This window comes from Pelodiscus sinensis, chromosome 2 (genome assembly GCF_052426305.1).
Source record: "Pelodiscus sinensis isolate ZL-2025 chromosome 2, ASM5242630v1, whole genome shotgun sequence".
Taxonomy (NCBI): Eukaryota; Metazoa; Chordata; order Testudines; family Trionychidae; genus Pelodiscus; species Pelodiscus sinensis.
The window spans coordinates 180,836,653-180,864,299 of NC_143053.1; the positions used below are offsets into that span (position 1 = coordinate 180,836,653).

Sequence of the window (27,647 nt, forward strand, 5' to 3'; positions counted from 1 at the left end):
CTTCCGTCTCCAGGGTTTTCAAGCAGGCTCTTCAATGAGCGCAACGTGCACTTAACATTAAAACAAGAAAGTGGCTATGGATACAGATGCCATAATATTTATTGTAATGAAAACCACAAATTTCATACATTTTAATCAGGCTCTTTTTGGGATCAGATGCTTGCAGTCGGGTCTGCTTTTGCGCTATCCATTCCCCCCCCCCCCAAAAAAAGATTACATTGGAACTCAACGCTTATGTCAATTTGGCTTAAATAATTACAGACATTATGATCCTACTAAGGAACTGTGGGGTCTTTTATTCTGTTGCATACAAACATTTTACAAAAGAAGCACCTAAAATATGAAAATACATCTCTAAAACATTTCTTTCTTTAAAAAGAGAAATTAACAGCACACTACCACAGCTATAAAACAAAACAGATATATACATTCAGCAAATAAGTTATCATCATGGTAAACTTTGTTCCATAGAAATACATTCTTATTGACAGGAATTCTCTTTACTATAAGCTGTCAGGTACAAAAATACATAAAGCTGATCCTGCATTCCTTGTACAGACAAGACCCTCACTAAAATCAATGGGAGTTTGCCAGCATAAGGTCTGTAGGACTGAACATTTATATACTCGTTGATAGAATTTTTCTCCCCTCTCCCTGGGAAAGTAGACTTATTGTAGAAATCATCTTGAATGAAACCAATAGTTCTCCTGTAACTTAAAGGCAGTACTGGTGTACACTACAATGTCAAATTCCTACCAAATTTCATTGATCACTCATATGTGGTTCATGTGACTAGCTCTAAAGCCATAGAGTTGCAGAACTGCAGAGATTCTTTAAAGTTCTGAGCTGCTCAAGTGATGCTTCCAGTGTGCTCAAAAAAGGTTCTGAGGCTTTCATTTAGTGCCACTCAAGAGAATTCAAAATCCAATTTAGAAAAGAAAGAAGAAAGATGAAAGGAATCACACTGCCCTGGTAACTACTGTGCTTACAGTTTAGGTGCATTTATCATAATATTTTTTAAAGCTGCAATTTTGCCTAATAAAAATAAACTGGGACCAATCTTTCAATTCCTGGATTTTAATGCAGCAAAGAAAATGGAGTCAAGTCCAAACATCACAAAGAGAGAATTGCAAACCAATTGCAAACATTTTAGCTTTGATTTCATGAGAGAAAAGTTTGGTTTATGTCCTATGCTTTGTAGTTTGTTAGCCAGAATGAGAATTAAATTTGCTTAAATTGCAAATATTAACACAGAGGGCTAACTGGGTTCTGAATATTTCTACAGAGCCCTCAACCCTTTTCCAAGGAAGACTGAAAATAAATAACATTGACCAGCTGAAGACAGGACTGTATTGTCCCGAGAAAAATATATTGTGGAAGTTATTTGCCTGAGAAAATAAAAAATAGTTACTGCAGAAATCAAGGTAGAATAGCAGCATTTAAGTTCTCACCTGGCATTTAAATGCTCTACTATACCTTGGCAGATGTGATTCCGAGAATAAGAAGATGGATAGAAGAATACACATGTTCCCACTCAAGTGCTACATAGAACCAGTTATTCTCCCTAAAACATAATTAAAAGTACTCTCAGATGGCAAGAATCTCACAATATGCTAACAGAAATGCTGTGACGACACTGCTTCAGATGAGACATAAGTATGAAACTGATATTGGTTCAAGGAGAATGTATTATTAGTACCTAGCTATGATAAAATATTTAGCACAGAAAGTGAAAATCCTTGCTCTGTTGATGTCAACAGAAAAATTTCCATTAACTTAATTTGAGCTAGGATTTCAGCCATAGACGGTTACAGTTGCTTGAAGTCTTCAGCATAAGTGATGTTGCCCTTCAAATATTGTTATGTGAGAGATCATTCATAATAAGACAAGCAGAGTTAGCTCTCCAGGTAGTCAGTTCTAGTGCCATATGCAAAAGTGTACATGTAATCACTGTACATACACATAAATCAGGCACTTGTACACACAAGGGGCCAGGCGTCTTACCATTTCTGTTGAAATACCCAGTTTGCACATGCAAGCCTGAACATTGCATGGAAAAGCATACAATTTCACTCTTGTACATCCATGAACGTTTGTATAATTTAAAAGTGAGGGCCAGATTTTAAAATGGCTGATGTACATGCTGGCTACGTCTTGTTAACATTATATTCTATTAAATATTTAGGGTGGGATTTTCAAAAGCATCTAAAATGATTTAGGAGCACAAGCTCCCTTGGATAGCTATAAGAAATGTGCTCTTGCACTATATTTAGGCACTTGTAAATCCTACCCTACTGTTGTAATAAATACCTAGGCTTTCTGTGTGGATTAATTCATACATTTTGCACAGGGGCCTGACAGAGTAATTGTGTATTGGAAGTGGAACACATTTTTCCACTTCAACATTTGTCTTCTTTCAATAAACAAAACTCTCTTGTAGGTCGAGTACAAAACATTAGTGGGAATGCCATTATTATTTCTTCAGAATTCTGTCATTACTGGAACAAGGAATAATGGAATAGTAAGACCAGAATTCCAAACAGACTGCAGTTTTTTTAAGCTCTCAAAAATGATAAATTTTATAAACAAATACACCAATTCTTGCAGGTAAACAAGGAGACACGGGTGGAAGAACTGGTATAAATATTACTTCCTATGCTCAGATGTTAGGGAAGAAATACAGCTTCCCGTAAAAACATTTCATAGATCTAAGAGCTGCCTTGAGTCAGTGACATGGGATACAGAGTCAACTGACACCCTGCAATCTTCATAAGGAACAATTACTTGGGAAAAGAGAAATAACGGGGCAAATATTATCCGAGTTCCCTTCAGTTCCTGTGCTTATAAAAATCCATTTTCCCTACAGCTTTATGTTAAAAGTGGAAGCATAACTTTGCTTCCATTTCCAAAAGAGAAGCACTTTCATTCATGGATGCACATGAACAGTGGACAGGTTTCCTAAAAGTTCATTCTAAAATTGAATATATCAGCTGTTGAGGTTAAAACAACCCATGTCTATGCATGCTTAAAAAAATAAATCTCCTTTTCTGATTTTTCCATAGCACACAAGAGCACTTTTCTTCACAGTGTCACCCTTATTTACAAACCAAAATCATTCCTTTGGAATAAGCTATTCTTCTAAGCCTTCTTGTTTCTTACTTTCCAATAAGGGCACGTCCACATCTCCAGCACTGTTCACTTGTGTCTCTTCAGTGCTCCTGGTTTCCTCTGGTGTGCGATGTGCAAAAGTGTACGGCTCACTGTCACTCACTGAGCAGAATGGGGACTCCCCTGGGTCAGAAACTTTAGTGGCTTTCATGAAAGAGATGGGAGGTGGAGTAGGCGGTATGGCACTCGCTGGTCCATCAAAAGGCCGATACACATCTACCTCAGGAATGATTGATCCATTGGCTTGCATCTGAAAATCTCCATAGACCATGGCATCATCAATGACTGCATAGACATGGGAATCATTGTCCTGCCTCCTCTTCTTGAAAAAGTCCTGTCTTCCAGGCATCTGGGTGTTGATGTTGGCATTGTATATACCTACCCCAGGGTTCTGGCTTTCTTTCCTCCTGTTATAAAGCCAAAATTAACTAGTGAGAACCACTGTCAATCAATGTGTTACTTGTGTATTCAAACTCTGTAAGGCAACAACTTCTACTTATTTTTATACTTCATATTTAATTATATTTCCATCAATGCCTCAAGCATTTTCTCTGCAGGCCAGTGGAGTTTGTTTGCAAGGAGTTTACAGCTAGAAACACTGCCCTAGGGCAAAGTGCCCCAACTTTTTGCACCCAAGCTAGAAAATGATAGGACTTTTCAACAGCTTGTTTCAGGGGAGATGATTTTTCAGAGCTCTAGTCACCTCCTAGCAATCTACAAACTGAGGAGCCAACCCTGCACAGTTACATGAACAAGTACCCTGACTGGCTTCCATGAGACTACTCATCTGAATAAAGTTATGAGTGTTTGCAGGATTGGTTTCCTTCCTTCAGGGTTCAAATTTATTTTAAATAACTAATCTTCGCAGGCCACGAGAACCCTCTAGCCCTAGAAGCTGTGCAGAAAGTGATTGATTTTGGCCTTTGTCTATCCCACTCTCTCACTAGTATGCACTTAGTTTTCAGTTCATATCACCTGTAAACAGTTGCCACCCATAACCATAAGAAATATTACTGATTTAATCATAATAGGACTTCCTTACAGCACCCGGAATTTACAACGTCAAATCTGTTCATGACTGAATGCTGCTCAATGCACCGATGCATAAAATGACTGACTTGTTTTAGGAAACATCAGGAAAGGGAAGGAGATTCCTGTCTGAATAGTGACTATACAGCACTTTCAGGGAGATCAGCCAAATGAGCTTGGAAACCTGTGTTAAAGTTCAGGTAATATCTACCGTAATACATTTAAATACCAGAAATCTATGCTGGTGCAAAGCTTGTGGGTAATATTGTTGCAAGATTCATAAGCTTTTTAGCTGCAACCCATTGTATCTATCTTTTCTATGCCTTCTACTGCATGCCTTCTTTAAGGGCCACTTATCTAGTATATGAAATAAGAGGAATGGTATTCCCTAGAAAAACTGCTTCTGAATATGCCTAAATCAGCATCTGGAGTAATGAACATACTTCTTTCTAGTGCAGCATATGATGATTCCAATAACTGCAAGTGCTCCAGCCACTCCAACCACCACAGCGATTATCACTAGCGAATCTATCAAAAGAAAAAGACACAAGGAAAAGAAATAAAATCATACAGCAGTATGCAACAACCTCCCACTGAAGTCTAGCTGCCATACTCGACTCACATCATTGCTGCTAAAGATAGCAGGTCTGTGCAGAGGTCCTGTCTCACATCTGAGTGCCCGATTACACAAAAAAGTTTGAGCAAGGATAAGGATCCAGCAGTAAAGGAGTGAAATAAGTTTCAGCGCAGTAACTTGCCAGTGTAAACGGGTTCCAGCACGGGGGAGGTGGTTTTCCTACAGTGTTAGGAGAGCTCTTTCCGAGCACTGGTGACACAACCACACTGTTGTGTTAAAGCAGTGCCACAGCAGCATTTTAATCTGGTAGACAAAGCCTAACTCTACTTCAACCAATTTAAAATGTAACACCAAAAAAGAAAAGCCACCCCTGCAGATCATTAACATGCCATAAATGAAAGCCTCACAAATAAATCAAGCAGGTCAATGCACCAAGGTTGTAGGAGTTTATGGGAATGAAGCTCTGGACATTTTACTGAATTAAAACAAAACAAAAAATGTAAAAGAAAAAACAAATTAAAGAGTGAAACAAGTTACAGGCAATGAAATCTGAAATAAAGAGGAACAGAATTAGAGGTCAATTAGAAGGTGATACAATCTATTCTAACCTGCATTGCCAATTCTTGCTCTAGGCCTCAATTCTATAAGCACATGTATGGCTATGAATGCTGGTACTCACATTGATCTGGGACTATTTCTACAGATAAAGATTTTGCATATGATCTGGGGCTTAAAGATGGAGAATAAAGTGCACTACATTTTATCCGGACAGGCAGGAGGTCCACAGATTGGATGAGGCTTTTTTTAAACAACTCACAAAACCACAGGATTTGGTGGTGATCGGGGACTTCAACTATCCAGCCATATGCTGGGAAACTAACACAGCGGGGAACAGATTATTCAATACATTCTTGGATTGGATTGGAGACAATTTTTTTATTTCAAAAGGTTGAGAAAGCTACTGGGGGGAAGTGGTTCTAGATTTGATTTTAACAAATAGGGAAGAACTGGTTGAGAATTTAAAAGTGGAAGGCAGCTTGGGTGAAAGTGATCACGAAATCATAGAGTTCATGATTCTAAGGAATGGTAGAAGGCAGAACAGCAAAACAGACAATGGATTTCAGGAAGGCAGATTTTAGTAAACTCAGAGATCTGGTTGGTAAGATCGCATGGGAAGCAAGACTAAGAGGAAAAACAACTGAAGAGAGTTGGCAGTTTTTCAAAGGGACATTATTAAGGGCCCAAAAGCAAACTGTTCTGCTGCATAGGAAAGATAGAAAGTGTGGCAGGAGACCACCTTGGCTTAATCAGAAGATCTTGCATGATCTAAAAATAAAAAAGGAGCCATATTAAAGGTGGAAACTAGGTCAAATTATAAAGGATGAATATAAGCAAACACCACAGGTATGCAGGGGCAAGATTACAAAGGCAAAGGCACAAAATGAGCTCAATCTAGCTAGAGACATAAAGGGTAACAATAAGACATTCTATAAATATATTAGAAGCAAAAGGAAGAACAAGGGCAGGGTAGGCCCATTGCTCAGTGAAGAGAGAGAAACAAGAACAGGAAACTTGGAAATGGCAGAGATGCTTCATGACTTCTTTGTTTCGGTCTTCACCAAGAAGTCTGATGATGAAGAAATGACTAACAAAGTGAATGCTAGTTGAAATGAGGTAAGTTTAGAAGATAAAATAAAAAAAGCACAAGTTTAAAATTACTTAGAAAAGTTAGATGTCTGCAAGTTGTTTTCTACATGGTATTTAAGGTTTTTTTTTTTCATAAACATATCCAGAAAACACAAAAGAGGTCACGTGACATTTTAATTCCCAAGGTCAAAGACTTAGCCTTAATCTACGCTACCAATGTATGTCAGTATAACGGTCACTCGGAGACATGGAAAATCCATACCCTTGAGCAACATCCTTATACCAACTTAACTCCCAGTGTAAACAATGCTGTGTCACCAGGAGAGCTTCTCCCATCGACAGTGCAACAGCCTCTTGGGGGAAGGTGGGGTGCTTACTTCAATGGGAGAAACCCTCCCATTGACTTAGGTAGCGTTTTCACTAAGCACTTTAAGTGACCTGTTCATACCACTGTACTCATCCAAGAAGTTCTTATGTGAGCTCCCAAACATGAGTAATCAAAGATTTATTGCACCCTACAGATCTCATCTCCAGCTGAAGAGGTAAAAGTATTACTACTACTTTTTGTGCATTTTTCATTTAGAAACATTCTCCGCTACAAACCAAATTTCTGAGCAATTAGTTCCTGTGTCTCCACATGGACACACAAAGCCTCTGGTAGCTGTATGGCTTTACTGTGTACAACAGTACAGGCAGATGGATATCAGATTCACAAATTTGCTACCATTGATGCTGACCCTGACTTGATAGTTACCAGAGTTTGCAGCAGAGCTTTGAAATGGGAAGCATTAGATTTTATGATTATGATATTCTGATTTAAAGGAATGCTACTAATTAGAAAGACATGTGGTCAAGTCTCACGATGGGGCAGGGCACCAGGATCTCTTGATTTCTAATTGTAGCTGAAAGTTTCCTTCTGTAGCTTTGGACAAAACAATCTGTGTCTCTGCTCGAGTTACCACATCCTTACAAATAAGAGAAATTAAAGAGTTATTACCTATCACACAGCACTATTGAAATAATTAGTTAATGTTGATAAAGTGATTTGAAGACTGAGTGTACTATGTGAGTGTTAATGGTTTTCACTGTAAGAAAGATCAGACACATAAGTCAATCATGTACAGGTTGAACCTCTCTAGTCCGGCACCTTCAGGGCCTGACTGGTGCCAAACAAGAGACTTTTCCGGATCACAGAAGTTCAATATTATCTAGCAGCATTACCTATGCTTCCACTGCTTACTGGGCTGTTAAAAGACATTTGGGGTAAATTAGAGCTAAGTAACAGAACAGCACACTGAGAGCTAAGGCTGGTGGCTTTGAACAAACTTTATGGGACCATGGGAATTTTGGCCACACCCACAAAAGGTGGACATCCAGCTAACTAAATCATTCTGGATCACGGATGTTTTTGGATCAGAGTTTCAACCTGTATTTTGTTTCTAGATTCTGGCTGGCAAAGAAAGTTCTCCAACTTCATACGTGAACTTTAATCTGTGTGGATAACTCAGGAGAATTAGGGCATTAAAAATAAAACACTTGAGCAAGATATGAGAAGTAATTCTTCCACTCTACTCTGCACTGATTAGGCCCCAATTGGAATATTGTGTCCAGTTCTGGGCCCCGCATTTCAAGAACGATGTGGAGAAATTGGAGAAGGTTCAGAGAAGAGCTGCAAAACTGATTAAAGGTCTAGAAAACATGAGCTATGAGGGAAGACTGAAAGAACTGGGCTTGTTTAGTTTAGAAAAGAAGACTGAGAGTGTTTGGTCCTGCTGTGAGGGCAGGGGACTGTACTCGCCCTCTTGAGGTCCCTTCCAGTTCTAGAATTCTATGATCTCTGACAAAAAAAGAAACTTTTAAAGTACATACCTATGGCTCTCAAAGATTTTTGAGGTCCAGGTATTACAAAATGCAGGGATTTTATGACCAATATTAAACGGAGTAATATTTGTAGCCATTCCAGAAAAACCTTGTGCCACATTTTTACATTGATGCACGTTAAAAAATGCACACCCACAACATGCATTTAATATGTACCTTCATTATTTATACAATGCAAAAGCATGCCAGGTTTTTGATAGACACATAAGAGAAGTTTCTATATCTATAGATTATGACCCCACTTTTGCAATCAGCTCCATGTGACTATAAGGATCCACTGGCCCTGACCAGATCAGATTGCTAGATTTGTGCCTAACTAGACATCTCACAAAAAAGAAAGGGCAGTTCGAGGAAATAATACAATGAAATTTTAAGAAGTCTTTTTTTGTGCGTCACTCTGGTTTTATTTCTCAATGTTTTCCAATTTTAACTTGTGTGTTGTTTTGCTTTCCAGTTATTAAATTCCCACTGCAATGTCAGGATTTCAGTATTATTTCAGACTTCTCCCATTGCTGAAAGTGCTTACAAAATGTTAAGAGCAAAGACTGACTTAATAAAAGCTCTTAGATGCAGGGACTGATTCTAAGTATTGTCCCTAATTTTATTGGATTTTTTCAAATGACTGCAGAGTGGATTATGGGTATGTCTAGACTACATGCCTCTGCCTACCGAGGCATGTAAATTAGACATACCGACATAGTCAATGAAGCGGGGATTTAAATATCCCCCGCTTCATTAGAATAAAAATGGCCGCCGCATTGTGCCAGCTCAACTGTTTGTCGGCACGAAGCGGCAGTCAAGACGGGGATCGGTCGGCAAGGAAAGACTTGCCGACTGATCCCTTATGCCTCGTGCTCTAGGCCTTGATGTCTTAGGGCCGATAGCGAGAACCTATGTGTAGTCCCACTGAAATTAGTGCATCCAAATACCAATGTTCAGACTAGGAATCTAATCCCACAGGAGTCTGAAACTCTTTTGTCCATTTTCCAATAAGAAAATATCGTCCCCTTACTTGCTTTTGAGCTAAGTAGCGAAAAGGAAACTGAAAAACAAAAGTTATAGTGAAATTGGGGAAAAAATCTAATAGTTAAAATATATATTCCTAAAAGCTAATAAAGTGTCTGAAATACAGATTGGTCCTTAAGTATCTTAAAATGTATATACCCAGTTTTACATTATCTGTTTTAACTAAGTTCAGAATAATATCTCACCATTCTGCTATTTCAATCTCTTCAGCATTTTAACACTTGCTACTTCATTTGACTGTTTCCCAAGAGAATGCATCCAAAAAAAGAGAGAGGATCCTGGCACAGAAGTTAGGCATCTGATGCTGCTTGCTACAAAATGCAGAAAAAGCTACTGAGAAGCATCCCTGTGCACAACAAATTGATGAAGCAAATAGTCTATAACTACATCCTCATCTGTGGACGGAAAACACCAGAGTATCCGCACTGCAGAGCATTATCTTCCCTCAGTGGAGAAAAAGAGTGGCAACTCACCTGTCTTTTGCTGGACAAACGTCAACCAGAACTGCAGGCTCAGCTGCTTCTTGTTCACTGGTTTGCAGTTAGAGATGTTTACCCAGAAGTGGTGATACATATGAAGGGGCTCAGGAAGCATCTCATCTTCACGGCGCACAGTTTCTTCAGCCCTTGGTTTTTGTTCCTTTATGTTGACGTAGGCGCGCCCTGTTTCACAAGCAATGTCCATCCGCTCCTTCGAGAATGCCAAGCGAGCAACTTGCTTACTGGGGACTGTGATGTTCCAGGACACAGAGACATAAGGAGGCAAACCGTGGAACCAGTTAGGAGTCTGTAGATAAACTTGAGCTTTTGCGTCGGGGGTCACAGTGAAGATGCATTCCTCTGTAGCACAGGTAGAGATAGAGTGAATACATAATATTGTCACTGCTCTTAGCTTTTCTCTTTAAATACATTACTTAGCCAGTCTTTTCTAAAATGAAACATGCATCTCTTACAAAGGTGACTAGTGATTCACACAAAAAATCACAGCATCTCATCATAACATGCTTTACCTGCAGGATTTCCTTCATAACTACCCACCTACAACTCCCACTCTCAAGTTGTTATTCCCTCCTTACAGTGGCAAAACTACCCCTTGATTCAAAGGAAGCTTTGCCCAAGTGATGACATTAAAATTTGGCCTTAAGCAATTTAACAACTCCTATTTTATTAATGGATGTACAATGGTTATTTGTTAATGGATATACCAAATGAGTTGGGGAAATGGAGTGAGGGAACAGACCCTCCACCTTACCTTTAATAAAAGGCACAAAAGACATTTTCAGATCCTGATTAAGAGACGCATTGAAGAATCCTCTGCCAAATGTTTTTAGGGATATGGTGATATTGTCTCTCATCTGAATCTTTTCAATGGCTCCACCAGGACAGAATATACCCAGGTCTAATTCCTTTTCCTTAGTGGTGCTGACAATGCTATAGCTGTAACTTGTATTGCACTTATGCTCTTGGACATGTTGTTGTAGTTTCAAGGATGGAGATGTTATTTCCACATTGATCTCTTCTGGAGCCAACAGCTTCCAAATAAACTTATCCAGCCGAATGGGGAGTTGGAAAATAGCCCTGGGCACAGTGAGGGCATAGATCTTCTTTTGGCAGTACCTGAGATCCCAACAGACTGCAGTCACAGAGACACAAATTATAGCAATACTTTTCCCATTGAGCAGAGCTATGAAAATGAGGCTTTGCTACGTGCTAGAGTGGTTAGGTCTGCACATAGGATTGCCAGATGGTTTAACCAAAAATACCAAACAACCCCCTTCCCCCCCCAAAAACCCACCGGGACAAAAATTCTGTTGAGGAAAAAAAAAGGGGGGAGACCAGAGTTGTTGAGAAACGCCCCCCCTCCCCCGCCCCGAGAGTTAAGCAAAAAAAAAAAAAATACAAAAAATACAAAAAATAAAACAGCATGAAAACAGCATGGACCCTTTAAGAAAAGTCTTTAGGCTTTTTGCAGGGGCCATCTTGTTTTCTTGATCAGAGCCAGAAGGCAGCTTTCTTGCGGAACCAAGTAAGTAGGGAAGATGGGGGTTGGTCTGGGGGCTTAAGAGGCGGCTGGGCCCGGTTGCTCAGTGTGTGTACGGTTGCCAAGTGACTGGTATTTTCACTTCCTGGAGGGGGGGGGGGGAATTAGAAAATACTGGACATTTTAGGTGTCCGGTATTTTCTGAATTTTTTTTACCAGACAAGAGGCAAAAATACCAGACTGTCAGGGTCAATACCAGACACCTGGCAACCCTATCTGCACAAACAAAATACAACAGAGTTCCATTGCGTGGCACTGGGGGTGTATGCATTGAAAGATAGAAATAATTCAAATTCCCAATTAGCTCTGGTCCTGTGGGGATATCCTACAGGAGACATCCCTATACAGGTTGAACCTCTCTAGTCCGGCACTCTCTGGTCCAACAACATCTGTTGTCTGGAATGATTTTAGTTAGCCAGATGCCTGTTTATCATGAGTGTGGCCAAGTTTCCTGTCATCGCATAAAGTTTGTTTTCAGCCACCAGTCCTAGCTCTCAGTGTCCTGTGCTATTATTTAGCTCTAATTTATCCCTAAATGTCTTCTAAGAGTCCAGCAAGCAGTGGAAGTGTTAGGAATGCTGTAAGACAATATTGACTTCTCGTGGTTTGGCAAATTCTGTGGTTTGGCACCAGTCAGGTCCCAAGGGTGCCGGTCTAGAGATGTACAACTTGTATTCAAGTTTCCCACTGTATTTTCCATAGTAACCATTAATAAAATTACTGTGTATATCTAGTTGAAGTCTTTCTCCTGACTGTTAGAGGATATTAAGGAAAACTGGGAAATACAAATGCACAGCGTCGGTCAGCGCACAAAGCACAAGATATTATCTTTCCTTCACCATCTGTCTATATGCGTCATGAGATTTTCCAGGGCATAGTGTAGACATGTGGTGTAAGAAGCATGGATGAAAACCACCCTAGGATTGAAGGAGAGCTTTGCTACAGCTCTGCCCTAAAAGAAGTTCCAGCACTGAGCAAGAAGCTTCCATCTCACATGCTTGTCTTCCATTTGCTATAACTGAACTTCTCCAGAGACCAGCTATGCTGTTCTTGTTTGTCACCACATCTCTGCCTTCTAAACATAAACTGGTTTTATTTACTGATTAATTGTACCCACTACCTTATTGTTCAGAGCTTGTCTGCAAGCCAAACCACACTTATGCACAAATAAAAAATGGGATTTAAAAGCCTGAATCTTCAGTAGAATACTGTGGAAGTGAGAACATGTAGAGAACCCTTCTACAAGTAACAAAATACAATGCCCTTATCATACCTATGGTTTTTTCAGCTGTGATCCTCAGATGCTCCAAATCAGAACACAAGAAGGAAATCATGTATGTGTTGCCTGATATTAAAGTTACGTTGTGTTGACAGGTTCTAGGATCTTTACAGATCAAACATTCTGGTTCAAACTGCATTGGGTGCCCATTGTATGGTGATTTGGTATGTATTGTTACACTTAGGTCCTTCTCTTTGGTTAAGTCAATTAAGTATGTTACATCTGAAATGAAAAAAATATATATAAATCAACATAGCAATTAAAGAAATGAGGTGAACTGGAACCTCACCCTATTCCTCTCTTCTCCAAAAATCAGATGTTGGACTTATCTTTACATTTAGTAGGAAAGCATTATTTATTTTTTAAACTATTGGAACCTATACAAATAAACATTCTTCAGATTTAGGAGCTTCAGAGGGGTAGCTGAGTTAGTCTGTAACAGGAAAAACGTACAAAACAACTAATAGTCTAGCAGCACCTTAAAGACTAACAAAACATGCAGATGATATCATGAGCTTATGCTTATGTGGGTACAACCCACTTCTTCAGATACTCCACAAAAGCTCATGACACCATCCAAATGTTTTGTTAGTCTTTAAGGTGCCACTAGACTATTCGTTATTTTTTAAGTTTTTTCTGATTTAGGAGTTGGAATCTCATTCTACTTCCTATTTTTACCCCCCTTTACAGGTATCATATGTAGATAGGAGCTAACAGTTGATATTTTGGTTTGGTTCTGGAGGAAAAAAAATCAGTTAATTTTGAAATGAAATCGATTTTTTCCAGTTTCAGTCACCAAAATACAAAACAAGGAAAAAAAAGTGTTTGACTCAAAGAAAAAGAAATGTTGCTTTTGGAAACTTTCAGCTGACTTTGATATGAATTTATGAATAGTTTTCATGCCCCTCCAAAGTGCATTTTTAGCAAATTTACCATTTGCTAATATTTTTCCCCATGTGATCATATATATGCTAATGCTTTCTGAAAAGGTTATGCAATAATACAAGGTGCTTGCTACAGAAAATTATTTCAGTCACAACCATAGAATTCACAACAGATGCTATAGAATGGTAGTAAAATAGACCAGTGGATAGAGCCCAGACTAAATCAGAAGATCTGGGTCCTATTGCCAGCTCTGTCAGACCTGTTGTGTGATCATAAGCAAGTCAGGAGAACACCTTTCTGTGTCTCCATTTCCCAACTGTAACATGGAGATAATGCTTTCTTACCCATGTAAAGTGGTTTAAGATCTATGGAAGAAACTTGCTAAGTATGTATGAAGTACTAGTACTATGTAGCTAATTAATTTCATTTCTCTATATTACATACCATACACGACAGCAATCCTGTCCACATGTTAATTTCACAAAGGACTGAAGCACTTTTCTGTGATGTTAACATTTTGGTTTTGTTTGTTTTTATTTTAAGCTTTACAAAACAAAATTGAGAATGAAGAACTTTGGAAATAGCAGAACATTTTTATGACTACTATGTGACCTTCTGTTTGATGGGTAATATGATACTTGTTAAAGGATAACTAGAGATTAAGTCAGTGAGGTGGTTTTGAATTATTACAGGACTCAAAGTCAATGGTTGCAGCTAGTTAATCACCTGTATATAAACAATTCAGGTGTCAATTCCTTTGAAGTTACTCTCTCTGATCTATATGCTGGCTGGTAACTGGGCGACAGGAGAAAGGAATCCAAATGGGGAAAATGAAATGGTTTAAAAATAGCCTCAGCCCATAAACTGAGAGAAACCAAAGAAGCATGAACTTCAGGAATACAGATGGAGTTATGCTCCCCAGAAGTCGGAGAATGGTGGGTGGTGTATTTGGGATAAGTGGGGCCTGTCTAAAGTGAGGGAATTGCTAAGTTTTAGGTAAGACAGTCATTCATGTAGGCCTTTTGTTGTTTTAGCCCTTTTCTCTGAATACTTTGTTCCTATGGATAAACAGCACTTTGTTTTGAAATAGCTAATTGGAATCACTGCATTTTCATACTGGTCTTAGCTCCTGAAGAGAAGTGTTTTACAGGAATCAAAACCAGCCACGCCTGCCAGAAACAGGGCTAGCAAACAGCAGTGCTGTAATCTCAAAAACCAGGCAGAAAGTTGGGTGAATCATGAGATTCCACTGTAAGAGGAGCAAAGGCAGTAGGCTCATCACTTGAAAGGGCCCCCGGGGAAGGACAGAGAAATGGGTCAAAACGTACTGCTCATGCTGAACCACTAATGGCCACGAGTACTGAAATTTTGAAAAACAGAATTGAGACTTGTGCAAAAACAGTGCGCTAAAGGGTTTTTCTTACATTTTTTGGCCAACCCTACTAGTCACCCACTAATGATTTCAAATGGAAGAGTCCTCATTTCTCAGATTGACATTGACTACAAAGTTGCCTTCACTCCCCCTTGTACAAGCATATTAGACAAATTAAGTTCCTTCAGCTGAGCTGTGAACAAAACTGTCAAGTTGTCCAGTCTATTAGGAATCAAGCTCTGCCAACAATGTCCAAAGTGGAGGGGAAATGGATAAATATGGTATGCTTGCAACATTGTTAAAGTTTATCAAGATAATAGAGTATAAAAGAGGGCTTCCTAATACTCATTTCTTTAGATCTGACATTTAAAATGCACACACGTACAAAGCTGTGAGCAGCTAAGTATAATGTAATTTACAGTAATCACTGAGCTCTATCCATATTACAGCTCTGCGTGCACTGGAATTTCCATTCCGTGAAAAAGAATGGGTAGTTCTGAGACTTTTCATTCTGAATCAGAAAAGAGTTGGATACATCAATATTTCCATGGAAGAGGAGTTCTAGAAAATTATCTTCTGAGAAAAATGAAATGGAGTTTTTCATGAAATTCCAGGCAGGGGACATGGGGAGTCCAACAAGGGAGTAGCTGGCTATATAGGGAGCCTGTAAGATGAATAGCCTGCCTGGTTTCCATGAAGTGTGTAGATGGAACCTACATGGTCACATATAACATTTTGATTCTTTAGAATAATTTATTACAGAAAACAGTTCCACTGGAAAATTTACAGTCAGTTGAAATAAATACAAATAAACTGACGACACCAACTAGCAGCCTCCAATAATCAACAGCTGATAATAATTTGCTTCAGCCGGTAGATAGCAAACGTGAAAAAAATCCAAAAAACCAGTCTGTCACCTCCTTTTGACAGACCTGTATCCTTCACCTAAACCCCTCTCTCACACGTTTCTTCAGAATGTCATCGGATACGGGCTGTTTTGGATCAAGGATGGGGAGCAAGTGTAGTGTTGACAGGCAGAACCAAACCTGGGACCTAGTGCATGTGCCTGTATAGCTTGAGCTAAAAGCCAGCTGGCTCTCAGTTACGGCTGCAGAGCACACTCATTCTCTCTTTGTAAGTGGTCTAAAGGGTTACTACCTGGGCTAGTGAACCATACCCAGTAGGTGTGTGAGTTAAACAAGCTCCAGAATCCCTGGGCCCTTACAGAAAACACCTTGCCACCAGCCCCCCTTTCTTGTATAAAGAGTGCAATCCGGCTCACAGGGCTCTGCTGACTGTAGCTGTGTTACTGGGGCATTGGGAGTTAAGCAGTCTCTCAGACAGGTAGTGTCTCAGTCCATTTAAATCTTTGCAGGTCTATGGCACACAGAGGGACTACAGGCTGTTCGTAAGGCTATGTCTAGACTGCAGCCCTCTGTCGGCAGAGGGATGCAAATCAAGCACTTTGAAAGTGCAAATGAAGCCGGATTTAAATATCCCACACTTCATTTGCATAAACATGGCTGCCGTTTTTTTTAATGGAGCTTTTTAAAAAAAAATGGCAATCTAGACGCGGATCTTTCGAAAAATAAACCCTTTTTCGAAAGATCCGTGAACCTCATTTTATGAGGGATAAGGGATCTTTTGAAAAAGGGTTGTATTTTTGAAAGAGCCCCATCCAGACTGCAGGGTTTTTTCGAAAAAGCTCCATTTCAGAAAAGAGCGGCAGCCATGTTTATGCAAATGATATTTAAATCCTGGCTTCATTTGCATTTTCGAAGTGCCTAATCTACATCTCTCTGTTGACAAAGAGGTTTAATCTAGACACAGCCTAAGAGATTTGTGCTTGATTTTAAATCCAGAGGACATTTGTCCCTTTACAGAATGCCAGTCCTCTGAATGCTCTAGAGAATGCGTCTGTCCAGCGGGAGTAAATAAAGTTTTTTTTCTCTGCTGCGGAAGTGTCATGATATATGGTAAATGACAGCTAGAGCTAGGAAGGTGTGGCTAATATAACTGAAGAGGTCTTGGACTACTTAGTCCTACTGCACCTATTTTTCTGTCTCTTCCATTAATTAAAAGATAAGAACCTCAGTTTGTGAGTCCCACACAATGTTTTCTAAATGGAAATCAAAAGGGAAGCGGCTTCTGTTAAATGTGGTATATTGCTGCATTTGCCCAGACAGACAGCAACTGCTTTCGCCCAATTCAAGTAGGAAGCTTGTTTTTGAAAAGCTATTATTCTGTCACAGAAACCTTGTAAGATTCTGCTCCCTTAAGGTTTGAGCTACCAGACTACAGGCAGTCCCCGACTTACAAACAGGTTATGTTTCAAACACCTGGTCGTAACTCAGTTTGGTCGTAAGTCGGAAATACCCTTTAATGTGCTGTCCGCACTGTTCGAAAAACTTGACATACATGGTTCTTAACTCGAAAATATTATAATGGAGTTAATGGGAGGTTAGTCGTAAGTAAGGATAGTCATAAGTTGGTGTGTTCGTAAGTCGGAGAGTGGCTGTAATTTAGTAGTAAAGCAATCAAATAAACTCCTCTCAAGGGATGGAAGCACTGCAGTTAAATGAATCATCTGGCCAATTGAGTGGTCCCACTGACAGCCTCCAAGGGTGGTCCTCGACCAGAAGAATAAGTGGCTGTGATGCAGGCACTGAGGATGTGCACATTCTAGCTGGGCACCTACATCAAGTATGAACTTAGGGGCCTGCATTTTCAGAGGCACTACACAACCACAAGACCCACATAAGGTGAGTATGACTCAGCACTTTACAATCAGGCTGCTTAACATTATGGCAGCAAAATCTGATCACTGTGGCCAGCATGTATAAAAATGGGGCCATTACAAAAGGTGGGAGAGCACTATTATCTTCATTTGACACATGAGAAACTGAGGCGCAAAACTAGAGACATGCCCAAGGTCACACAGTAAGTCAATGGCACAACAGGAAGGGAATCCAGGTCTGAACTTCCAGTCCAATGCCCTAACCATTAGGGATGTAATAGTTGGTTAAAAATGTAACCATTAAAAATCCTAGTGGCAACACATGCTGCGAGTTCTGCAGCATAAGCTTTATCCTTCAGAGCTCACAGCATAACCAGCTCCCCAGGAGTAGGGACGGCAGCTGGGAGCAGTTTTGTACTGGGAGCTGGCTTATCAGCTAGCTCCCGGCACCCACTGGCTCCTGGATGCTGGCTCCACTTCTGAGGAGCCGGCTTCACTGCAAGCTTGCAGAATAACTTTCTGCAGAGCCCACAGTGCAGGGCGACTGCCAGCTCCCCAGGAACGGAAGCCAGCATGTAACCATAATGCAAACTGATCAGCTAATGCTTCTCAATTAACCATTTAAAGAGTTAGATTTTTACATCACTACTAACCACCAGGCCACGCTTCCTCTATGATTTATTTCAGCTATATACAATAGTACAGATAGGATATTTGTTTTTTGGGAACAGCTATATGATTTTCCCTGGCACCCAATTGTACGTGCTACAGATAGCAGTAAAACTTGTTTAAGTATTTGGAATGCCGTTAGAACATGCAAATATCAACTCTCTTTTAAATCTGGAAGTTAAATGGAGTTTCAATTAGTTTGTCCCTTATAGAAACAAAATACCAGCATAGTTTCAATAGACTTGGTGCACAAAAGGGCTACGTCTACATTGGCCCCTTTTCCGAAAGGGGCATGCTAATTTGACAGGTCGTAATAGGGAAATCTGCGGGGGATTTAAATATCCCCCGCGGCATTTAAATAAAAATGTCCACCGCTTTTTTCCGGCTTTTAGAAAAGCCGGAAAAAGCATCTACACTGGCCCCGATCCTCCGGAAAAAAGCCCTTTTCCGGAGATCTCTTATTCCTACTTTGAATAGGATTCCTTTGAAGAAATTGTTAAGCAAAAATACCCGAACAGTTTGCCCTTTTATCAGGAGAGCAGGCACTGCCCTTTTAAGGGCGGCCATTTTGAACTCTGTTCTCTGCGGCACACCGGCGTGCCGTGGAACACACTTTAAGAAACACCATGGTAAAGAGTTTCACAGATTGACTGTGTGTTATATGAAGAAATACTTCCTTTTGTTTGTTTTAAACCTGCTACCTATTGATTTTATTTGGTGATCCCTAGTTCTTGTGTTATGGGAACAAGTAAATATGTTTTCCTTATTTACTTTCTCTACATCAGTCATGATTTCATAGACCTCTATCATATACCGCCTTAGACTCCTCTTTTCTAAACTGAATAGTCTCAGTCTTATTAATCTCTCCTCATACGGCAGCCATTCCAAACCCCTAATCATTTTTGTTCCTTTTCTGAAATTTTTCCATTGCCAAGATACTTTTTTTGAGAAAAGCAACCACAACTGCACGCAGTATGCAAGATGTGGGCATACCATGGATTTATATGGCAGTGATAAGATATTCTCTGTCTTATTCTCTATCCCTTTTTTAATGATTGCTAACGTTTTGTTTGCTTTTTTTTGACTGCTGCTGTATTTATTATTTGCATTTTGCAAAATCCAACAGCCTGCCAGATTTTTTAGGTTAGCATTTAGTCTGCAAGACACAATACATTATAAAGTTCCACTTTACTGTCAATATAGAAACGATTCAAAGATGGATTAATTGAATGTTTTTACTCACAGAATCAAGACAGATTGCACACTGAATATGAACCAACATGATTTGTCAAACTTGAACTTCCTTGAGGATCTGAGGTATTTGATGCTTACGAATGGAGCCAGATTAAAGGTTAAAACATATTTCATGAACAAAAAAGCTGCACTGCTGATATGTCATGATCAACACCTACATGGATCACCTGTAGGTTGAATCCATTCCATCTTTGTTCCCTGTGGAGTTGGCCTCCTAAATTAGCACCAGCTGAAGTGATGGTTTTGCAAAGTGGACGTCTATCCACTAGCGATTGTTCTGAGCTCATCTACTCATTTTAGCCAGGCAACTGTCATAGGTGAATTTTTCAGTTTCTGCCAACATGAGCTGAAGCCAGACCAATGACCTGACAATAAATAACTTTACAGCTCATTATCACTTTCACCATCTAGTCTCCAACAGGATTGTTATTTTTAATACATGTAACAGCATTAGAAGTCATTTCCTCTAGCAAGTAGTTCTACAGGGATGCACTTTACCCAGAAGTATCAACTTACATTAACCGGTGATTTTGAAGCTATTTTAGGTTAAGAGTAACTTGTCGGTTCTGTTAAAAGGGAGAGCGAGTGAGCGAGAGAGAGATATTCCTACACATGTAGATATCTATATGGTGAAATCGCCAAGTGCTTTCCTCTAAGTTAATATCTCCTCTGGACTGAGCTTCATGTCATCTTATTCTCATCTATGCCCCTATCTTGGCAAAGTATGATGTAAATCAGAAGCCTACTACAATCTGGATCCAGTTTTAAAAACAACAAAACAACAACAAGGAAAATCATCATCAACATCAAAACAAGGAGGTGTGATCAACATACTGATAGCACTACAGCCTGTGGACTTTGCTATCTCCTACCACAGCAGCCCTGGCACCCTGCACTAGAGAGTTGGAAAACCACCTATAGCTACTTTTGGCATGTTCCTTAAAGGTTAGAGTTATTCAGATACATCTTCATTCTCCTCAGTCAAGATTCACAGGTGAGTCAACACAGCCTATGGGAGGCCAGTCTGATTCAAGGCTGCTGACAGAGCTAAAAGTATCAGCGTCTACAGCTGCTAGCAATAGATAAAAGTAAAATCAGCCAAACAAGACCAGTATGGTAACCATATTATATCCTGGCTGAAATCCATATTGCCAGAATACAAACGAATCAGAGACTTCTACACCTTTCCCACAACTTTTTTGATACCTCCCCCAAAACCAGAAAGTTAAGAGACAGAGGTGTCATTGGAAAAATCATCATCACCAAACAGTGGTTTCTTTGGCAATTAATAATTCCTCTCTTGAGTAAACCTAGCACCAAGTCTTTAGAAGTTAGATGGCTGTTGAATTAGTTTTCGATCTCATGGTCCCCATGATAAGACTAGTACTAAGCTGTTCATTTGTCTCAATATATAGAGGTGGGCCAATTCTGGGAATCTCTTCCAATAATGCTACCCTAAACATCAAGGTTTCTTTAAAAAGCAAGAAAGGGACATGCATCCCTTTTGGAGGTTATAATCTACCAACATGATGAACTCACTAAAAAACGGAGCTAGTCTGTTATAGAAAAAAACAATAAATGGTCTGGTAGCACTTTATAGACTGACAAAACATGTAGATGGTATCATGAGCTTTCATGGGCACAGCCCACTTCTTCACATGACCAGTTATGAGTTTGGGATGTGAACACTCAAAATAAATAGGAGAGGGGAAGGGCGGGAGGGAGAGAATAAAAGAAGGGCGGCCGGGATGGGGGGGAGGGGAGGATGAACAGAGCATTAGTAAGTATCTGGAGAAAGAAGTGAAAAAACAAATAGAGCCAAAAAAGTACCCAGACATGAACTACTTCAAGACAGACCCAAAAGAGAAAACAACAGAACTCCTCTAGTTGTTACCTACAGTCCACAACTCAGACCCCTCCAACACATTATACACAACCTACAACCCATCTTGAAAAATGATCCCTCACTCTCAGATGCCTTGGGAGAAAAACTTATTCTTGCTTACAGACAACCTCCTAACCTGAAACGTATTCTTTCTGGTAACTGTACCACACAACCACATCATAAGCCTCCAGGAACACAGCCATGCAACCAAAAGAGATGCCAACTCTGCCCACATATCTATACTGGCGAATTCATCACTGGAGCAAACAACATAAGCCACAAAATCAAAAGGTCATTTGACTGCACATCCAGTAATTTGATCTATGCTATCAAATGCCAGCAGTGCCCCACTGCTATATATATATATTGGACAAACTGGACAGTCTCTGCGGGAAAGAATCAATGGACACAAATCAGATATACGTACAGAAACCTATTGGTGAACACTTTAACCTTCCAAATCATACTATGACAGTTCTTCAAGTAGCTGTCTTGTCACAAACCAGCTCTACAAGCCAGATCCACAGGGAAGCCTTGGAATTAGAGTTCATCCGCAAATTCAATTCACATGCTAATGGACTTAAATCGTGATGAAGGTTGGTTAGGATATTTCCAATTTAACAACCATTGAAGGTGCTAACAGCTCTCTGAGTAGTATCCTTCCTGACATGGGAATCTATCTATTGAGTTTGATTTTTATCTGCTTAGGTTTAAGTACCTATTCTCCAGATACTGTATTTACTGATGCTCTTTCCCCACCCCCCCCACCCCTCCCCTTCCCCTCTCCTATTTATTTCAAGTGTTCACATCCCAAACTCATAACTCCGGTCATCTGAAGAAGTGGGCTGTGCCCACAAAAGCTCATGATACCATCTACATGTTTAGTTAGTCTATAAAGTGCTACCAGACCATTTGTTGTTTTTCGCTAAAAAATGTTTGCTCCCTACAGATATGTTCTATCATGAAGGCTGATCCTGTCCGATCAATTAGTCTTATTCATAGAGTAGGTGGAAAATTCTTCAACGTGAACAAACAGGGGCTTTGTTTCCAAGTAGAGGCATCTCACAGTAACTAACTTGCTTGCTACCTATAGCAGTTCCACTGATGTATTCCTCAAAGCAGCAATTTTATCTTATTGCATAAGCTATAATTTGTGCATCTCCAAGCACTTGTGTTGAATGAGGATAATCACTAAAAGTTCATGGATGGTGGAGAAAATGAAAGTTTCCTTAGCCTTCCCCACAGCATGGCCCTTCCAGAATTTCTCTACTATAATCAGTTAGTCTGACTCCAAAAGCAACTTCCACACAATTGGTGCAGTAACTGCTTCCCCACATTAATTGAATGTCATACATCATACCAAAATGACCCATGAGGATGTCATAAAAGGAGAGGAAATTTAGAAGAAATATTGATAGTTGAAGTACGATGGTTAACATATAGTACAAACCTCGACAAAATGGCCTACTATTAATGTTCTCCCTCACAGAATTCTGAAATTAAATAGGCCAGTGAAATATGTGCACCATCCTGAGATATGTGCACTCTATCTGATGGGGGTAATAACAACATGACAACAGTTCCCTCCAATTTGCCTTTGAGTTTGGACGCGAAGGACCAGAATTTGCCCACCCCTGTATACTAAGACACAAGCTAACAGATCAGTACTAGTCTTATCACGGAGGCCATGAGATCCTAAACTAATCCAAAAGTCATCTGATATGAATGTTGATATCATCCAGGACATGGTATACTGATTAACACTCTAACATGACAGAGAAGAAGTTATTTTACTCTGAGAGGAACTGTGAGGTACAACAGACACCTCTTATCCCCACCACATTTTCTGTGATATGCCCTAATTTGGAACTCACAAAAGGGCACATTCTACACTTGTATCTAGTGTGGAGTGTGAAAGGATTTTATGTATAAAGTCAGATAACAATATGGTGATACCAGCTCTCAAAGTCTTCCTTGGCTAACACTGAGCCAGCAACAATCTAGAGACAAAACGAATCCTGACACATACACACACATCCCATCATCATCCAGTTAGGGAGCCTCCTCTATTCTGAAATCATGGGTGCTGATAAGCCACGTTAATTACAGATCTTGCATTAATTCATAAATGGAAAGAATCACAGAATCTCAGTCAATGTACTCTAGAAAGGCCTACTCCAAGAGTCTGTAACCTTTAATGGCACTTTCAGAAACAAGTACAGTCATAATAAAACAAGAAAAGAAAATTTAAATTCCATTCAAAAAACATTAAGCATAAGACATAAATGTAAAAAAACAAACAAATAGGAACTGTCTTTAGCACAGTTTATTATGTTGCCTGAGTATAACAGTCTCTAAAATATTGGATGTTAATCCTATAGATTGTACAGACTGCAAAGCTTATCCTGTTATTTTTTTTAAGTTACACCTGTAACATTATCTGAACATATTCTCTGGTAACTAAGTACATATACAAAGCAGACTGTTTTCTTCTGGAGAGATTAGTTTAGATTAGTAGGCATGTAGTGCAGTACATCAGGGGGTTGATTTTTAAAAACACTCACTATTCAGAGCTTCCACTAAATGCAATGGGTTAGGCCAACATAGAACATTTATGAAAAACCATAGCTGATCTCTTCAGTGCTTCAGTTTTCACAGATTGATTCCATTTCTTCCCAAAAAGAATGCAACAAATTTGGCAAGGATGTTAAATTGTCTTGTGTTTTGCCGACAAGGACAGTTTTCCCCTTAAAATCATTCACTCAGGAAAAGGCTATGTGCTCCTCTGTGATAAGAAATTCCAATCAGTGTTTTAAATGGAGTTCTTTATATTGATTTTAAAGTGACCTCTAAAACCATTCAAGATAGTCTATGTTTAATATCCAAGTAGCATGGCCCACAGCCCCAGAGATTTTAACAATAGTTGGTCAAACAACTCAATCTGTTTTAGATGCAAAAGGGTGATGAAAGTGTTAGTCTAATAACCGCAGGGCAGCAGAAGATGCAAAATGACCTGGCTAATCTAGATAAATGACATGATATAGCACAGTGCTCTTTACATTCAGCTAGTTCTACTAGTAAAGGGTCAGGATCCAGATAAAAGTTATCTTCTTTATTATTACCCTGCTGGAAGATTCTCTGATACTATGCAATAGACACAGTACAAGAACAATACTAAAGAAGTCCTTAATTTTATTACTAATATAATACATAGGATTAAAATTGAAGTAATTTTAAATATCCAATTTACTTTTTACCACTCTTGCTACCACTTGCATTGTATTCAGCTTGCTCAGTTAAACTTGTCAGTTTCACTTTGATTATGCTGCAGCCAGGTCCAGTCTCCGGCTCTCATGTACAAGCTTAGCACTGCCGTGTTTGATTTTTTCCACCCTTGCAGCAAGTTATGAAAGTGTTTGAGTCAAATACGTGAAAATAAAATCATATGACACGAAACACAGAATAAGTGTTGAAAAAGAAGTTGGGGGTGTCATTTGCTTTAGTTTTAAAATATGCAGTCTAAATTTCTAATATCTTTTACTCCTGTTTACAGATTAGAGAATCTTGTTCACCTTACTGTAATGAAACCTCTCTGGCATCCAACACAGTACCACAGACCTTTCAACATTGCCTAGCAACCCACTTGCTTAAACTCAACTTGGATCCAAAGTTCAAAGATTCCAACAGCAGCCAGTCAGAAATAATATTCTCTTCTCCCCCCCCAAAAGAAAAATCACTGCCTGTGTAACTCAGCCCCAATGTTTATAAACAAAATCAGAAAGCCTAATTCCAAGCGATCTTTCTGCCAAATTCATATTAACAAAACAACTGAGAAAATTAAATAAGCAGCATAAAGAGGGAAACGGACAAGTGGTTACTTACTCTCTTCATTCTGAGGATGTTGAACTACAATCTGAAAAAGCAGACGGAGCATTCCAGGGTTCTGATCATCATGATCACAGCCTTGCAGGGACAAGTTGAAATTGCCAGCAATATTGGCAGGTTGTTTGTCGCTCAGTTTATACACCTCAGGGCTACCGTACAATCCAGGTAAGTAATACTCCACCCTTTCCTCTTTCCTTTCACAGTTGGAAAGGCTATAGTTGCGGAAGAAGATGCTTGCTCTAAGGTTAGAAGGAACAACAAACTGCCACGTCATGAGCTCGTCTTCTGGGAAGCCCAGTGGGTAGTTGGCAGACATTAGGGTTGCTGACATCTCTCCTTTAAAAGTAGATTCAATAATACACAACCCTGTTACAGAAAAAATAGGCAGCCATTAAAGAAAATACATATTCACTTGCACAGTTCAATAGCAATGGCCAAGCAGACCTTCAAATAAAAAAAAGTCACTATACATCTCAGCGATAGGCCGAATTATAGAAGAAAACAGAGTGCATATATTTGACTTGCTGATGTTGTCCTCTAAAGGCTGATCGAACACAGTACAGGCAGTCCCCGGGTTACGTACAAGATAGGGACTGTAGGTTTGTTCTTAAGTTGAATTTGTATGTAAGTCGGAACTGGTACATATTGTAGGGGAAACTCTAGCCAAACATTTCTCCAGAGCTCAGTTTTATTCTCCCACACCTCACTTCCCTCAGTCCTTTATTCTCAAGCTGAGGTGTCTGCTGAGAAAAGCCGCTTCGCGTCTCCCTGGTCTGCTGGGGGGGTGGGCGCTAGCTTCGCGTCTCCCTGGTCTGCTGGGGGGAAGCAGCTAGTGCGGGGTTGCCTCACCCCGTTTGTAAGTAGGGATCCGATGTAAGTCGGATCCATGTAACCCGGGGACTGCCTGTAAAGAATCTGTTGTTGGCTTAAGAGTTCAGCTCCAAAAACACAGGCTCATTGGTCTACTATATGTGTGAAGAATCCAGCCTGGCACCACAGGAGAAAGTTGTGTGACACATGTAATTGTGTTTACTGACACTGCCTCTCTGAATTTCATGTATAATATCACAAGCAAGAGGACATTCAAATCACTGGAGAACTTAAGTGTAGAGATTTGAATCTAAGGATCTAGGAAAAATATACCAGACAAAAGTCGCAAATGTGTAAGGTAGTAGCTGAATCCTGACCATAGCCTTGTAACATCCTTGGCATGTGAATTAAAAACTAACCTCCTGACTAACCAGGCATCACTACAGAAAGCAAAAAGCAGGATAACTACTACTATATTCAGGCCTCATTGCTGACCCGCAGCATGAAGGAGGGCAACACCCTGTTTAATCAACAGCTAAAAATTAGTGGGACTGCCCTCTTGATAAACCACATATCTGATTTTTACCTATGTAGAGACAACTATGTTTTATATCCAAAGCACTTTCCACCCACAACTAATGATGACTGTGGCATTCAGATAAAAGGTGGAAACTTCTCAAAACCAAAATGTGTTTATATGAGCAGTTCACAGAGGGCTCCATCCTTTGCCATGGAACCTACAGATAAAAAATACAGTTGTGCAAGTTTCACATTACAGAATGGGCTGAAACAGAGTATTACACATATACAGTCACAAGTAGACAGGCTGATTCATCTTCCAGGCATCCTTCTTATGGTTTTTTAAACTGCAATGGAAATCTGAGGAGATCAGCAAATTATGAAGGAAGAAGCTATTAAACAGACTCAATTGCAATCTTTGTCCATTCCTATCACGTCGTTATTTGTATGTTTTTACTCTTTGGCAAATACTTTTGGTTTGGTTTTTAAAATCCTATAAAGACTCAACTTAAGAAGAGTTTGGATGGAACAGTTTGATTCACAAATAGGGAAACCTGAAATCTTTTCATAATTATTATGTGAACTGATCAAGCTAAAAATCATGAAATTAAGTGGACAATCTAAAAACTTAAAAAAAATAGAATAACTACGAGAAGGGAGAGGGACATTAGTGAATTAGCAAAGTAATTACAAAAGTAAAAATTGATAGCAAGGATCACTGAAGTAAGGAACATGATTAAGTTCTGGAAATATTTCAGTGGATTTTAATAAGATGGGACTAATGTGTGAGGATGCAGAGAAAATAGGAAAGTACTAGTGATTAAACCTATAGGGCTCGTCTACACTGGCCCCTTTTCCGGAAGGGGCATGTAAATTTCACCAGTCGTCGTAGGGAAATCCGCGGGGGATTTAAATATCCCCCGCGGCATTTAAATAAAAATGTCCGCCGCTTTTTTCCGGCTTTTAAAAAAGCCGGAAAAGAGC

General features: G+C 39.6%; 1 protein-coding gene across 1 annotated transcript in view; it reads right to left on the bottom strand.

Annotated features, from left to right (window-relative positions):
* Positions 1-276: 276 nt before the first annotated feature.
* The window catches only part of CDCP1 (CUB domain containing protein 1), a 55,911-nt gene continuing 28,540 nt past the window's right edge, over positions 277-27,647 (bottom strand). Inside the window, exons 4-9 of the mRNA XM_075921871.2 lie at positions 25,332-25,700; positions 12,642-12,869; positions 10,580-10,960; positions 9,802-10,167; positions 4,641-4,725; positions 277-3,575 (exon numbers count right to left, since the gene is read on the bottom strand). Coding sequence (XP_075777986.2) covers positions 3,131-3,575; positions 4,641-4,725; positions 9,802-10,167; positions 10,580-10,960; positions 12,642-12,869; positions 25,332-25,700 — 1,874 coding nt within the window. The 3' untranslated portion in view covers positions 277-3,130. The remainder of the gene's footprint in view (positions 3,576-4,640; positions 4,726-9,801; positions 10,168-10,579; positions 10,961-12,641; positions 12,870-25,331; positions 25,701-27,647) is intronic.